Raw genomic sequence first — 15,803 nt, forward strand, 5'->3', positions numbered from 1 at the left:
TATTATTTTTATTATTTATATGTGGTTTTGAATGCCCTGCTTTTATGATTTTGCATGTTGCAATTATGAAAAATCATTCCATTATGATTAAACGCACTGTACACTTTATAAAAAAATATTACAATAAATTAATTTTTAATACATTTTACAGGATTGGTGAATTTATTCTAAGAAGTCTTATATAATTTATATTGGTTAACTATCTTGTTAAATTTATTTTTTCAAATATAAAATTATTTTAATGTTGTAATTTTTTTCAGTATTGAGTTTCTGTGCTGAATATAAGATTTTTTTTTTTAATAATTTAAAAATTTTTATACCAGATATTTTCTTTTCTTTTTCACTGTATTGCTGTTGTGTATTAAAAATTATATGCACTAATTGTTAATAATCAACCTTTTATAAAGCCTTGGAAATTACATTTTGTATGATATTACCTATAGTTTTAATAAATGATGTCTGAGTTTGAAATGAAATAGTACCACTTTCAGATTGGATTTTTAACAATACTTATGGAAAGTTTGTTGCAGATTTGAAAATGTTTAAATGTTTATTTTCTTTTATAAAATGTTGGAAAATTTTCTAATATAATGACACTACAAAACACCTATAATCTGCTAAATTTAATAAACTTTTGCCTTTTTTTTATGCACATAAATTTCTGCACTAACTACTGACTGAACCATTTTAATTTAATTAATCTGCATTCACAATTAATAAGTTTCTTTATTTAAAGTATATTAAAAAAATGTTGTGTAGTTATATAATAATTTTGCATTGGGAACATTGCAACTTGGCTGTCTGTATATTCAGTAAACCTTTATTAAATGTAATAAGTTTATTTTATAATCTATTTTTTATTTGAAGTCAGTCTTTTTTATAACCAATCAGTAAATTTGAAAAAAAAAATGTGTAGGGAAGAAAGAAACAATGAAATCGTTGGTAATAATTTTTTTAGCTCTATTTGTTATAAAATAAAAGTTCAATATACTGTGTCATGAGTTGCTCAAAATTTAGCCCTATAAGATTCCATGGGAATTGTTTAATGCCACAAGTTATTTTTAGCATTTGTTTGCTAATATTTTTTAGTGAATCAAATAAATCAGTTACGGGTTTTCAAATTTTGTAAGAATTTTTAAATTTTTTTAATTTATTAAAGTAATTTTGTTGATTATGAATTAATAAAGTCTGTTAAAATTGAAATAAATATTCTTGTTATGCCAATTAGTGCAAATAATTTATAAGAGTTCATTTCTTGTCAATGTGTCAAATGACTGTTGTTGTTCTACTTCACTGTAAATCCTAAAATGAGTTTTCCCTTTTTTTATGTTTAGGTGATGCTGCTTTTGATAGTGATGACCTTCTAAGTAGATCAACCACAACTACTACTACTAGGTAATACTTTAGACACAGTTAAAACTAATTGTAAAAAGGATTTTTGTGCTTGTACAAAGCTTCAAGAAAGTGAATATATTTTATGTTTAACAGTGATACTTAATTGAAAAATTGATAATAAAATTTATGTGGCTAGTTACGAAAATCAGGAAAATTTTATTGCATCAGGAAAAAGTTTGGGAAAAAAAAGTTGATGGATGATGCATGTTTTGCAGGAAGCTGTGGTATTATGTGCTGCCAATGAAATTAATAACTAATTTTTATATTTTATTGCTAAGGAAAGCTGTTTACTACTATGTAAAAAATTAATAATTTTTGCTTCCAATTTTTTAGAATACGTATAAACTCATGGCATACTCTAAATAAATAAGTGAAATAATGGTTTCATTTCAAATGTAAAAAATTATATTTTCAGTGCATGTTAAAATTAGGAAGCTCTAAATTGAAGCTTTATGTTTCAGTAGTAATACACATAAAATTAAAGTAATATGTGCATAGTATTGCCCATAAAATTAAAGAAATCTTAAGTGATAAAATAATTGAGAAAGAAGTTTTAAGGGGATTTAGAAAGAATTTTATAATGTTCGAGTATGTACTGCTGAAAATAATTTTATGAAATAATACGCTGAAAGGTACTTAAATGGAAAATATGCATTAATACACTATTTGCAAACTGTTTCCAACCTGGAGGTCATGGAGGTTAAGACTCAGCAACTGCAGGATCAATGGCATAGTGAAGACAATATTGTCAGCACTGTGCACCAACCACCTTTACTTCTCAGACAATCTGCTAATCATTTATATAACAAGTTGTTGAAAATAATCTTTTGAGAGCTATTTTCAGAATATTAATTTTTTCAGAATTTCATTATTTCAGAATATTTTTTTAGCTAGTTTTAACGTTCTTCTACAAATTTCTGCTTAGGTATAAAGTGTATGAAATTTGTCTTAGTCACACTTACTATTTTTTTTTTATAAATCCTTTATAAAGTCACTTTTTTGTATTCAAGAGTTCTGGAGTGTTTCGTTAGTAAAATAATACTGCAAAAGAAGTAATGCTTTCTTAGAATATTTCTGAATTTATATGAATTGAAACTGTTATAGCTGTTTTCAAATGCATTGCACAAGAGCAACAAGCAAAGTATTATATTGTAGATTTGAACAATCATAAAGTTTTCTTGTAATTTTGTTAATTTTTTTAGAATTGTAACTACTGTTACAACTGGTGATAATGACGATGGTGATCACGAGGAGTCTGGAACTGAAGATCTTCGCCACAGCGTGGAGGTGATTCTGAACCAATTCATGAGTGATGGTGATTCCTCCAAGCAGGAGGATTCTCACCTAGGCTCAGAAGAATAAAGAGCATGCTTAAAGGTATTTTTCATCATTTGAAAGCAGGAAAAATTTCATCTATGTGCTGATCACGGATGTTTGCCCATTCTTTCAAATTTTTCATTCAACCACCAAGTCAAATGGTGTGCCATAACAACATTCTTGTACAGCAAAATATATATTCCATGACAGATGATTATAACACATTTAATGTTTGTTTATCATGAAAAAAAGTATTTCTAATATATGTTTTCCTTTGCCGAGAGGAACCGTCACCAGTGACCGTCATTTTTGTTCTAGTGCACTGTCGTGTCCCACTTCAACCTATCTGTAGATGTTCTACTAGTGTTTTTAAAACTCTCAGATAAAATGTGCAAGGAAGAAAAGTTGAAAACTGTGTTTTTTTGTAAAATCTCTGAGCGTGCAATGCGTGATGGAATGTGTCTAAAAAGCTTGCCCGCTGGAATTGTCTTGAATTTTTGTTGATGAATATTTTAATATGAAATATTTTGTTTCCTAGAGTTTAGTCTTAACTTATATGCTTATGTATTGTTAGTTGCAAGAAGTTTAATGAGATGTGTTCATATGGTTTAAATAAAGCTTTGAAAATTCTTTGAATTGAGTGCTTTTATTCAATGAGTTTTGAAAATTAATGCATCTACCTATTGAAATTACTTTTAGCTGATAGTTAAATATTAGGAAACGTATAAGATTATGAATCAGAAATAACAAGACTTGGCACACTTTTCAATTGTACATTTACCATTGTTTGAATCTCCTTAATTAGCCGTATTAAGCTTTATTCAAGGGTATGTTCTATTGTTTTTGTTAAGTTAGTATAGTTTTATGTGATATATAATTAGATTGTAGACTGGGAACTTTTTTTAAATGTAATTGATTGATATCTGTGTTTCTTTTTCTTTTTGGGAAATTTACATTAATAATACTAATTTACGTTTAATAAGCACCTAAGATATTCTGGAAAAGAAAAAACACAAATTGAGATTATCTTTAAAATTTATTTTCTTGTCTTTTATATACAATATGAAAAACTTTAAAAAAAATTTACCTCAGTACAGAATGTCTTATGGCATTTATACATACGTTATAAGTTAAATTCTCTAGGAACGTTATGCAATGATTCATTATTTTTATCACTTTTAGTATTTTCAAAAGACATATCCTCTACTTCTTTATAAGGCTGTCGAGGCGAATGCCCAAAACCTTTTGTTCCTTTATACCTGATCTTTGAAATGTTTGGTGATCCTGGTGCTGACTGTTTTGATTCTTCTAATAATGAATTGCACCCTGTTTGCTCTTTTTCTCTATAATTAGATATACCACTGTGGTGTGGATAAGATTCGTGAACTTCTGATATAATGGGCTGAGATGAATGATCTTCGACATTCCTTTTGCCTGAAAAAGTTTGCAATATTCTAGTTTCTTGATCACTGTCAATACGTTGCAATCCAGATTGCTGATGGTCGCTCATCGTTAACTCCTCATCTCTAATGGCTGTTTCGTATTTATCTAATGACTCCACACTACCATCAGTGTTGCTCTGATAAGCCAGATTCTTATGTCCGTATTCATAAGCAATTTCAGCACCAGCACTTATGGAAGTAAGCATGTGACATTCTATAGGAAATTGAGGTTCCTCTTCCTGCACTTGAAATGGCTTGATGGAATATTGTTGGGGATGAGCAAATTCCTTAGGACGGAATCTTGATGTCTTTGAGAATCCACCTGCCATGTTAACTTGTTTGGCTCGTCCGAAATGTGATAGGGGTGAGCCTCTGCTTTTTTCTGATTCAGTATCTGAAATGCGTGCTAAATGCATAGCTGTTGGTGTTATGAGGCATTGGTTGCCCCATTCTGGTGAAACGTCAGCTTTAGGTTCTTCAGCCTCTTCGTCCATTTCTTTGAAGCTTCCATATTTCTGTTGTAAGTGACTGTACGATGTATCGTCATGCTGATATGCATCGTGGTCTCTGCTTCGTGATCTAGTCGACCGCCAGTGCATTTTGCTGATGTCTTCATCTTGTATTGAGCTAAAAAAAACATACAGTTAAAAACTATGTAGGAATAGAACTGTTTCATAACTTCACAGAAAGTGGATTTATGCATGCTGTCAAATTTAGAATCTTATCAGTTGAAAACCTGAGTTATATTTAAGGGTTTAAAAATCAATTATTTGGAAAATGAACATTTAAAAATTAACAAAAAATTTTTTAATTTGTATGTGCAGCGAATCTTTGTCATTTATGCAAGTTCTAATTTTTTACTTATCAGAAAATATTTTTCACAGATGCATACTATAATTTTTTTTCTTCCTGATTATAAAATAATACTTTAAGTGCTTTCTTTTAATATAAATATTGATTGACTTTTTAAAAATATGTTTCAAATTATTCTATTAAGTTTTTTAATTTTTGTATTTCAAAAAATTGCTGGAAATTGATTCCCAGAGTGACATAATTTAGAAAACACCTTTTTGCTCAAGTCTTAAACCCTAAACGAATACTTCTATCATTGCATTGCATGGCTTATATAGTTTATAGACGTGTTTGTTTTAGACTTCATAATATAGATTTTACATACATATTATGAAATGTATAAAATCTAATCACATGGTAAAATAACATTTCTACTCGCGACCACAACGCTCGAATACGCCATCTGGGGAGAAGACTGGTTCCATGTCTCGACTCTCCCTCTCTCCTCCTCATCTTCTTAGTTGTATAGCTGGTGTTTTCAATATAAATGCAGTTTATTCTGCGAAGCGATATTTTCAAACAGATAATTTTTTTTTAATAAATTAAATAAATTATATAATTTCTGAGCTCCAATCTGCTGTATTTCATAAGATATTAATGATATTAGGTAATTTTGGGGAGTTTGAAGTGAAAATTTGTTTTAGTTATTTAGAGATGTATTGTTAAAAAAGGTGACATAGTTGCTAGATTTAGAAAAAACTCACTTATTTGACAGTTCTGATTTGGCTTCTTTTTACTTATTTTTTTTACTGTTTGCTCTTGGTGCAAGCCGTGCACCTTATTGTTCGAGCAGCGAGATTAAGTTCATTTTATAAATTATCATTTAGATTTAAATCTCGAAGTTGGAACATTGTTAACAAGGTAAGAGGTGTTTTACGACGATTTTTTTTTTCAAATGACAATTCTTACGTCTTGAAATGACGATTTTTATAACGATTCATCTTTTAAGCACAAATAACAAATACGCGTATGCAAGAAATATAGTGCGGCTTTCAGGAGAACTCCAAGTCTCGCGTCGTGGCTGGTACCATGGTTACGAGGAAACGTCACTTCGAATAGAGGTGTGGGGTGAATAGTTTTGTCTTGATCTTGGTATAGGTCAGCATGAATAAACCAACCGAGACCTTCATTCCTCCATTGCACTCCCATTAGAAATGTGCTCTCGCTCGTTACCATAGCAGCGGACAGACTTAGACTTTAAGCCTGGAGTTCTCCTCAAAGCCGCACAATACTACTCAAGAGAGTCTCAAAACATAATGATGGCACACCAAAAATAGTAATCCGGAGCTATAGGCAGATAAGGCTGGCAGCGCTCCCTAGTGTAGAAAACACCATCCATAGGAACTACGATATTTTCCTCTTTCTTAACATTTTTCGTATTTAATTATCAAAAACATTTTTTAAAATTCCCACTACGCTTTTTGAACTATTTTTAATGTAGGTTTCATTTCCATATAGTTTCCTAACCTAATTTTTTTTAAATCTATTTGAAAATCAAAACAGAAACTAACGTAATTCTTTCTCCCATGACTCTCCACTCGCTAATGGGTCCCGCAGTGGACTGATCGTAAGGACACTGTTCCCAGTAGGACACAAGTCAAGTATCACTGGCTGCGGTCAGTAAGCGGGTGGGTGACCACTTTGATCAGCCTGCTTAGGGACCGAGGGTGCGCTGTATCGGTTCTTGTTAAACTGTTCTACCGTGAAGTGCTCAACTTCGCGTGCTGGTCGTCGGGCTACCAAAAGCAAAGGAGCCATCCCCTCTGTACAGGATCAAAATTGCGATGGCACGTCTTCGGATCATCCTCAGGGATGTTTCCCAGACCGTCGCCAATAGCCCATTGTACAACTCTAGTGCGACGTAAATAAAGTACCTACCTACCACACGCTAATGGGGAAAACATACGAAGTGTTGCCATAGGTAAAGAGTCTACTCTACGCCACCTGTAGCACATTTTGATTGCCAATCATCTGTAGGTTTTTTTTCATTTCGAAATATTGCATAATTCCAAAAATCATTATTAGAATGGAGGTAAGCAATTAAATGTAAGTATCGGTGTCCTTTTGCAAGTTCAATATTTTGAAATATCTTTATAATTATTTGTTATTTTATTTAATAAAAAAGACAGTGAAAATAACTTTATATCTAAAGTATTTTTAGGCCTTTCAAATAATTAGATATTTTTTCGGGGGGGGGGATTTAAGACGCTCTCTGTTGATTTGCCATCTGCTCATGCCGTCACCGGTAGCAGAATCTAGGCCCAACACCCCCAGTATATGGTTAAGGCTCACCACGAGCGATTAATCCTCACTTCGGCCGGATCACACTATTAGTTGAAAATCACATCACTGTTTGGGGGAAGACCCTTGCTGTGTATTGCATAATATTTTGGCGACAGATTTTATATTTAGTTTTCAAACGCGCTCTGTTTACACGTGGTATTAATGTTAAGTAATAAAGACAATATTCACAGTTTTGTGGTAATTTTTGTTAGAATCTAAGTAAGTGATATTAAACTATACTGCTTTTACGTCATGGGCAACTGGGGTTGATCTAGAAATGCAGGGGGCCACCCCAGAATTTTGGTCATTACTTTAAACTAAATTTACATGTTGCTTGATTATGAAGTTTTTAAAATTATTCATAACACAACTAAATTACGATGTAGGATGTAGTAGTAAATTTGAGCTTGTATTTATTTCAATTTTTGTTACTTTATAACTGTAAAAGATAAAAGAAGGAATAAATTCCAAGCGAGCACGTGTGAATACGAAATTTGTCGCCAAAATCATGCAAACACCAGCCAATAGCCACCATCTCCCTGCCCCCAAATAGTGATGTCATTTTCGACCAATAGCGTGTTCCGGCCGAAGTGAGGATTAACCGCTCGTTCGTGGCTTACCACTATGCAATGCTTACTCTCAGACCCTTTTAAGTGCTTAAGTAATATTTGAAGTCAACAAAAATGAATGGTTTACCTTCTAGAAGAGCAAGAGGATGAAACATTATCCAAAGATCTCCATTGTGTTCTCCAGGGGAATTTTTTGATCATAAAGTGAGCTCTGTCGCTGCTGTCGTGCAGGCTTGAACTATCACTAGCTTCCACGCAGCTCATACTGCTCGAGGAATTTCGACGGAGGGCTCGTGTTCTTTCGTACAACCTCGTGTCTGAGTGAGATCCTCTCAGACCACCAGGTCCACTCGAAAAGGAAGAAGATCGACTGTTTACTGCTGATCCAGTGTCATAGTAACGATCGCTGTCTGCCATCTTTAGAGGAAAAATAAATGATATTTAAGTTTAGCTATTAGAAGCCAACAAATCTGAAGTTCTTTTTTTAAACTTAATTGATTTTAATTTTTAGACGTGGGATTTAAATATAGGTATAATTCACGATTGACATGTTCGAAAACGTCATCTAGGGTGAAGACCGATACCATGTTTGTCCCTCTCCTCCTTTGCTCTGTTGCATGAGAATAATTCTCAGGGAATTTTCAAAATTTCCACTACGCTTCCGCTCTGAGATCCTTGTTTAATGCAGTTTTAAGTTCCATATAGTTTCCTAACTTAAAGGTTTTTAACTTGTTTGAAAATCAAGACAGAAACTAATGTCTCAACTATCCTTCTATCGCGATTCACATACTAAGCCAATTTCGATCGCCTATTGGTACACGTTATTTTGAGCCAATCTCCAACATTTGTTTATTAACCCCTTTCTTCTCGCTCCCGTGAAAATGACGGGATGAGGTTTCGCGCTCTATTTCTCGCTCCCGTGATATTAACGGGCTGGAGTCTTCAGTAGTAACGCGCCAATAAGAATAAAACTAATTAATTCTTTTGCCCGGAAAAAATTTTCTCATTTTACACACCAGATGGCAGTACCACGATATTTTTAAGGTAAATGTAGATAGTTGGTTTATTTTAAATTAGATATCAGCACTAATCAAATACGTAACTCAAATACAAAAGCCAAACAAATAGGCACTTTTACGACCGTTTTCTTGAAAATTAACCGATCGTTAAGGGGTTAGGGAGTATTACTCTTATTTAGAAAAATTGAGGATTTATAACCTCAAAGTAATCTTGACCTTTGTTTTGCTCGTTTCCTATTCTTTTTTTATTTTAGCGTCAGATACAGTTTTTACTCAATTGAATTCTATACAGTAAAGTACAAAATATCGATTTAAAAGAATTTTTTTTCTTCATTTTATCGCAATATAGCAGTTATCGCAATTATGCCATTTTACCTGAACCAATTCGACAAAACAATTTGTCATAAAAACAGTTAAACTTGCCAGTACAGCTAAATGTAGTTAAAATAATACATTTTGATTAAAATATTCCATACAGTAAACATTTACTGGAATTCGTTAAAATATTTCTATGTCATAAGTGCTTAACATCTTTGTACTTTTCGAATTTCAATGTGGTAATACCCAAAATAAATCAATATTTTAGAGTTATAATGTCTTAAAAACAATGTTATGTAAAATGTTAATTTAGTGTTAGTTTAAGTTAAGGCATTTGCGAGCTTGCATTAATGTGTATAGTTTTAACATTTGTAATTAAATTTATATAGTAAAATGACTTTGTCCACGGCTTACCTGTCACCGTAACGAAACTAATTAACAACAGTATAATTAATCTTCCAAAAGACTTTGGACGGAATAGTTAATATAGATTTACAATTAAAACTATTTCTAACTATTTTAATGCGACTAAAATTAGTATTTTAGCATTTTAATGCGACTGAAATTCATAAACTGTAAAGAGTAATGAAATTTATATATTTGATAATAAGATTCGATGAACTTTTTACCTCAGAGTCACCGGAACATGTAGCAGATTTTTTTTCTTCAGAGTCTGAAATTCCCTCTGAAAAAAAAAAAAAAGAAAGATTATCTCAATTTTAAGTAAGATTGCATTATCTTACTTTACTGTACCGATGCTGAAAAGTTTATATNAATAAATATATATATATATATATATATATATATTTATGTAAGAGTTAAATAAAAATATATATTTTGGTGCGTATAAGATAAGGTTATTTATGCATTATTATTATTATGGATGGGTTGCATAATTGGATGTATCTCTGGATATAGTCATGATTAAAATAGGTAAAATGATTGAAATGTCATGAAAAAGCAAATTAAAGGCCGAAACATATATAAGGTAATCAAATTAAATTAAGGGGAATGTGATCGTTAATGAAAGTGGTTGTACAATGCAATTGTGGGATAACAATAACCCAATAGGTTCAAAGGGTCACAAAGTGTGAGGTTTGAACAAATTGGATATATTGGTATCACCGAATTTAGAATAAGGGTGAAAACTAAGAAAATTAAAGATTAATGATAAATACGATAAAAGACATGCTATATCCAAGCATAAATATATCATTCAATGCAATTTTTGTGATGTTTCCAAAGAGAGAAAGTAAATGCCCATAACAATAAAAAAAGGTACTCACCACATACATACAGGAGGACATGATAAATCATGAAAATAGAGGCAAATAAATTCTCCAGCACAAGATTAAATTATTAACATATTTTATTTAGAACATACATCTTTCACCACATCTACCAACACAAGAAAGGCATTTTATTGAAATGGGTGACGGGAGAATTAAAACACAGAAGGCGTCATAGATAAAAGTAAAATATAAAAGAACGAGTAATTAATATAAATGTGGAAAGAAAGCTTAAATTCGAGAAGGATTTTTTTTTAATGTTAAGGAAAATTAAAGGTATGAAATGTTGATTTAAATTTTACAGAAATTTATTATAGTTATGGATTTAATTTAAGATAAAGGTTAAGAAAAAATGTAAAAAGAAATCCCTCGATACGGACCGAAGTCCGCATCTCCGACAAAAAAAGGGAACCTGCCCGAAGGCTGGAGAAAAAGAGAATGTATTAAAAAAAAGACTTTAAATTCCTTAACTGGTATAGGACCAGAAAAATTACGGCCAATTAAATTTAAAGAGGCGGAGAGTTTGAAATTTAAAGGAAAGAGATTGGTTAGTTAGCCCCCCTAAAATTAAAAGAAGAAAAAGAAAGGCGTGAATAGAGGGGTTGGTTGACTTTCCCCACAGGAAGTGCGATGACCGCAATGACCATGAGAAAGGTCAACAAGAAAGTTAAAAAAATTGCTAAATTGAAAAAAAGGAATAACGATAAAGAAAAATTAAAGGCTTAGATAAAATTAGATATTAATTTGTCACTTTACATTAAGTGTAAATGTGACAATATATATATGTATGCACACACACATTGAGTTTGTCAAAATTAAAAATTTTGTAATCCTATATTGATGATTTTTTCGTGTAACTTGTACTCTGTTTACAATAAGACTTGGGTTATTAATTCATTTAATTTTAGCTGAAAATATAAAAATCTGAAGGTAACTCTCAAAAAATGACATTTAATCATTTCATATTATTAATTTTCTTAAATCGATTTATGACTCACGACCTGTTAAAATTTATAAGATACAGAAAAATTTTATAACTGGTAAAATAAATAGTAAATTTAAATACAATTTTAAGAATAAAACTTCCTAGAATATCAAGGCCTGTTCACGCATCATCTTATTATATATTAATTAAATATGTATTAATATTATTCTAAATATATGATGGATATACCGGAAATCTTAAGGATTTCACTCTGAATTAAAAACACCTGCTATTGTTTAGAATCGGCTTAGACGCTTTACTTTCTAAACTGTTAAAAATAAACGTTGCACCATAATAGCATGCAAATTTGCCGCTGTTGAGCAAGAATTATATTCCATTGACCTGCATGTCCCACCATCTTTAATTTAATTACACGATACTATGAGTTAAATGAAAAGACAAGATCCAGTCTATATATTATTCAGATTACATCATACTTGAAAACATTTTGGTTCAAAGTGCCGTAATAGTGCAGAGTAAATTTTCTGCAGTTGAGAAAAACTAGATTTCATAGATTTTTTGTTTACACGATACTATGAATCAACAAAAATAAGATCCTGTCTATATCTTATTAAGATAGCAGCAAATTGCAAAATATTAAATTAGGGGGAACGGAAAGTAATGTTGTTTCGGTGTATTTGATATTTTTTGTCAAGATTTTATTTTTAATCTGTAAGGTATTCATCCTTGTGAGAGACAACCTTTCAATGTCGGATCGAAAATGAATTGGTTTTTAAGACTAATGAATATTTAATGTACCTAAACGACATCACTTTCCGGTCCCCCTAATAGTTCAAAACACCGGAATTATTACCGATTTTATGATACAATCCTTGAATCAATTTTTATAACAGTGGATGGAAACACATGACTTATACATTTATAATTATATTTGTCAATTTATAAACACTTTAGAGAAATGAAATAAAGATACATTTTTGATATTGTGCTTGTTACCTGGTTTATACAATGATAATCCTATAGTTTCTCTCTTCAATTCATGAGCTGTGGTCATGAGGTCATTGGGAGAGAAGTCAATATTAGCCCAGTCATTGTATGGTGTCATAGACAGCTGTTTAAGTCTTTCTTGCAACCAGTCATCAGAAACTAAATCCTGTAATAATTAATAATAATTAAATTTTATGAGCTGAAAATAATGCGGTACACACATATTATTATCGAATAGCTCAGCTAATAATGCAGTTAAATCACTCCCAAAAATATTCCCCATTTTTTTCGCAGACCAAAAGAGTTATCTTGTCACTAAATAAAAACAAAACAAAAAAACTTACTGCTTATTACAATAAATTATGTCTTGCATCTTGAGGACTATTAAACAGGGTGCGTAGCGTTTTTAAAAAGTGCTTAAAGGTGCTTATTTTCGATTTTCGTTTTTTAAAAGCCCTTAAAGGTGCTTTTTTCATTTGGTGTTTTTAAAAAGTGCTTAATTTTCCCTTTTTCAAAATGAGATTTTTCCTTTACCATGCCATGTTGATTTTCGCTTTGAATTATGCAAAAAGACGAAGTTCACATTGTTCTATTCAACGCTTTCGCAATTAAATCAACCCCAATCTATTTCGGAGTATTGTCAGTTCATGGCGTATGAAAACGCCATTCGTTTTGCATGATTCAAAATTTCATGATTTTTGACAATTGTCAAAAACAAAGCCAATTTTTTTTCCAACATGGCGGATACAACAAGATAAAACCGTCAATTGTCAAAAACTTTCCAACCCTGACTAATTATGATATTTTTTTAAAGTACTTAAAAATATTTTTGAGTGCTTGAAAAGTGCTTATTTTTTATCGAATAATTTGGCTACGCACCCTGTTAAAAAATAGCAAATGAATATGAGAACGACAATATAGTTAAAAGTAGAGCAGTATTGTCTTGCGGGCTTGAAGAATGAAATTTCTCTTAAGCTGAAAAGAAGAAGTCTCTTAAAAGTATCACTGAAATTGTTAGAAAGTTAAGAACTTGAGTGTTATTTCAAAGGAAGATTAGAGAAGTAGGTAAAATTGATGTTTTTATTTTTATTTTTCCCGTGACTGGAAACTTAACCCTTTAACGTAGAATTTTTATTAAACATATTTTTGCTACTTTTTTGCATTAATTTTAACCCCTTAACGATCGGTTAATTTTCAAGAAAACGGTCATAAAAGTGCCTATTTTTTATTAGTACTATTTGATTACTGCTGACATCTAGTTTAAAATAAACTAACTATCTACAATTACCTTAAAAATGTCCTGTTACTGCCATCTATTGTGTAAAATGAGAAATAAAATGTTTTCCGGGCAAAAGATATGAGTTAGTTAAATTCCTATTGGCGCGTTACTAGTGTACACTCCAGCCCGGAAATATCACGGGAGCGAAAAGGAAGGGGTTAATAATATTTGGTTATGAATACAGCATGAAACACTGGTGTCTTTTTCTGCGTTGAAGGTAAAATCTTCGAAATACGGATCACTTCTAAAAATATAATTTTTCAAATTTGTACTTATTTGCAGTTATTTATATCTAAAAGATACAGTTATATTTACCACTGAAATTTCTTTACTTAACAAAATAAATCATTGATAAATTGTCGAATATGAATGAAATTTTTTTTCCAAACTACTTTTTTTTTATATTTTAGAACAAACGTAATTCCGGTAATTTAACAGATTTTTTTGTTAAATACACATTAGACTGCTTTTTATAAGTAAAAAAAACTAAAATACATTTTTGCTTGCAAATAGAGCGTCAGCAAAAATATATATTAGACACATTTGCGTAGAAGGGTAAAATCCAACAAAATACGAGAAACTATGTAAAAGTAGATACAAATATTATTACCAGCTGATAATTAATTTAAAATAAGTTCTTAACGTTCGCACTAATTGATTGACCCTCAATTCTCATTCAATTAGCACGTTGGATGCCATGGAGGTCACCGGTGACCGGCGAGGCCAAGATTATTAGAAACTCATAATTCGAGTAAATTTTTAATGCTTTTAATTTTTTTAATATTATCGTTACTAAAATGGTTTGAAGAAGTTATTGCAACATAGAACACACAAAAATAGTTTTGGCAATAGAACAAATAGCAATAAGAATTAGCAAATAAAATGAGAGTGCCTTTCAGCGCCGTGGGGGTCACCGGTGTCCTCAGTGAATTAAATGCGTCACGTATGATTACAAAAATTAACTGTTTTGTTGTAAATAATATTTTATCAAAATATGCAACGCATACTGAGAAAATCATTTTGGACAGACGGGCAAGCCATGTAAAATTAGCGTGGCATCAACGTGTTAAATTTCTAAGAAGCAAAAACTCTTAAAATTTTTCGGCCTTTAGAATCACTCGACCATAGACTTAATTGGTTCAACTTAACTTGACAATCGACTTACGAGTTTTAACTTAAAAAACTCATTCACTGATTTGCAATTTTCATTTTTTGACACTCTTCCGTAAGGAATATTTATGTCAAAAGCTAAAATTGATGTTTTTTTTTTCCAAATCTTTTTATCAGTAGTTTGAAAGTAATGAATGTCTCACCTCAGACGGTCTACGGGTTGTAGTATCGACTGACCAGGCCTTTATGTTTTTGAATCTGTTTCTTCTCTTGTCCCAGGTGGGAAGTATGGTCACAGGCTCGCCCTGACTAGTAACTCTGTGCAAGGCAGCTTGTAGGAGTACGGCTGACATATCTCTGTGTAGCAATTCCCACCTCAAGTGGCAGACTTGTCTGGTACGTTCCATCAACGTTTGTTCGACGTCTCTTGCCTGAAATTAGCAATTGTATTTGCTCAACATAAGTCGCGAATTAAATAATTCACAAGGGATATTATAAAGGAAATCTTCAGATCGTTTTTTCGGGGGAATGTGAAACATATATACAAAAAGAAAGAGTAGCAAATACTGTTGAGCTACGTTTGTCCAATCAAAGTGCTTCATCTATGCAGCACTTCCTTGAAAGCACTTCCTTGACCTCCTCACTGGTTACTATAAACGAGAAATCCGATCCTTTAGTAGTCCGAACATCTGAAGAAGAAAGAAAGGACATCTTTCGTAACGTTCCCCACTGCGCAGTTTAAGTTCGTTACGTCGGACAACTAAATTGATTCGCCTTCTTTTTTCTAGGAGGTGTAGGTCTATGGTTGTCTATTGTTGTAGAAACAAGAAAAACACATTTAAGAAACGGGAGATTTTGATTGAAAATTTAAACCATTTTGTTCTTTTAACTGCATAGGAGTGAAAAAAAATTTTAGGGTGCTGTTTTGTTAACTTATATATCAATATTTAACTTTTCAGCAAAAGTTCAGGAATAAATGTTCTGTAGCATAACATTT

General features: G+C 31.5%; 2 protein-coding genes across 19 annotated transcripts in view; one reads left to right on the forward strand and one right to left on the reverse strand.

The window, feature by feature from the left end:
• LOC107449053 (ankyrin-1) overlaps positions 1 to 3,348 on the forward strand; it is a 161,002-nt gene extending 157,654 nt beyond the window's left edge. For all 17 annotated transcript variants that reach the window (XM_016064454.3, XM_071184536.1, XM_071184539.1 and 14 more), the window contains 2 exons: positions 1,335 to 1,395; positions 2,598 to 3,348. In XM_016064454.3, coding sequence (XP_015919940.1) covers positions 1,335 to 1,395; positions 2,598 to 2,757 — 221 coding nt within the window. In that variant the 3' untranslated portion in view covers positions 2,758 to 3,348. The remainder of the gene's footprint in view (positions 1 to 1,334; positions 1,396 to 2,597) is intronic.
• Positions 3,349 to 3,729: 381 nt separating this feature from the next.
• Positions 3,730 to 15,803, reverse strand: part of LOC107449059 (uro-adherence factor A) — a 67,756-nt gene continuing 55,682 nt past the window's right edge. For both annotated transcript variants that reach the window (XM_016064472.4, XM_016064473.4), the window contains exons 13-17: positions 15,010 to 15,237; positions 12,427 to 12,583; positions 9,825 to 9,880; positions 7,986 to 8,275; positions 3,730 to 4,781 (exon numbers count right to left, since the gene is read on the reverse strand). In XM_016064472.4, the coding sequence (XP_015919958.2) occupies positions 3,836 to 4,781; positions 7,986 to 8,275; positions 9,825 to 9,880; positions 12,427 to 12,583; positions 15,010 to 15,237 (1,677 nt within the window). In that variant the 3' untranslated portion in view covers positions 3,730 to 3,835. The remainder of the gene's footprint in view (positions 4,782 to 7,985; positions 8,276 to 9,824; positions 9,881 to 12,426; positions 12,584 to 15,009; positions 15,238 to 15,803) is intronic.

The sequence above is a fragment of the Parasteatoda tepidariorum genome, chromosome 8 (genome assembly GCF_043381705.1).
Source record: "Parasteatoda tepidariorum isolate YZ-2023 chromosome 8, CAS_Ptep_4.0, whole genome shotgun sequence".
In the NCBI taxonomy this organism is placed as follows: Eukaryota; Metazoa; Arthropoda; class Arachnida; order Araneae; family Theridiidae; genus Parasteatoda; species Parasteatoda tepidariorum.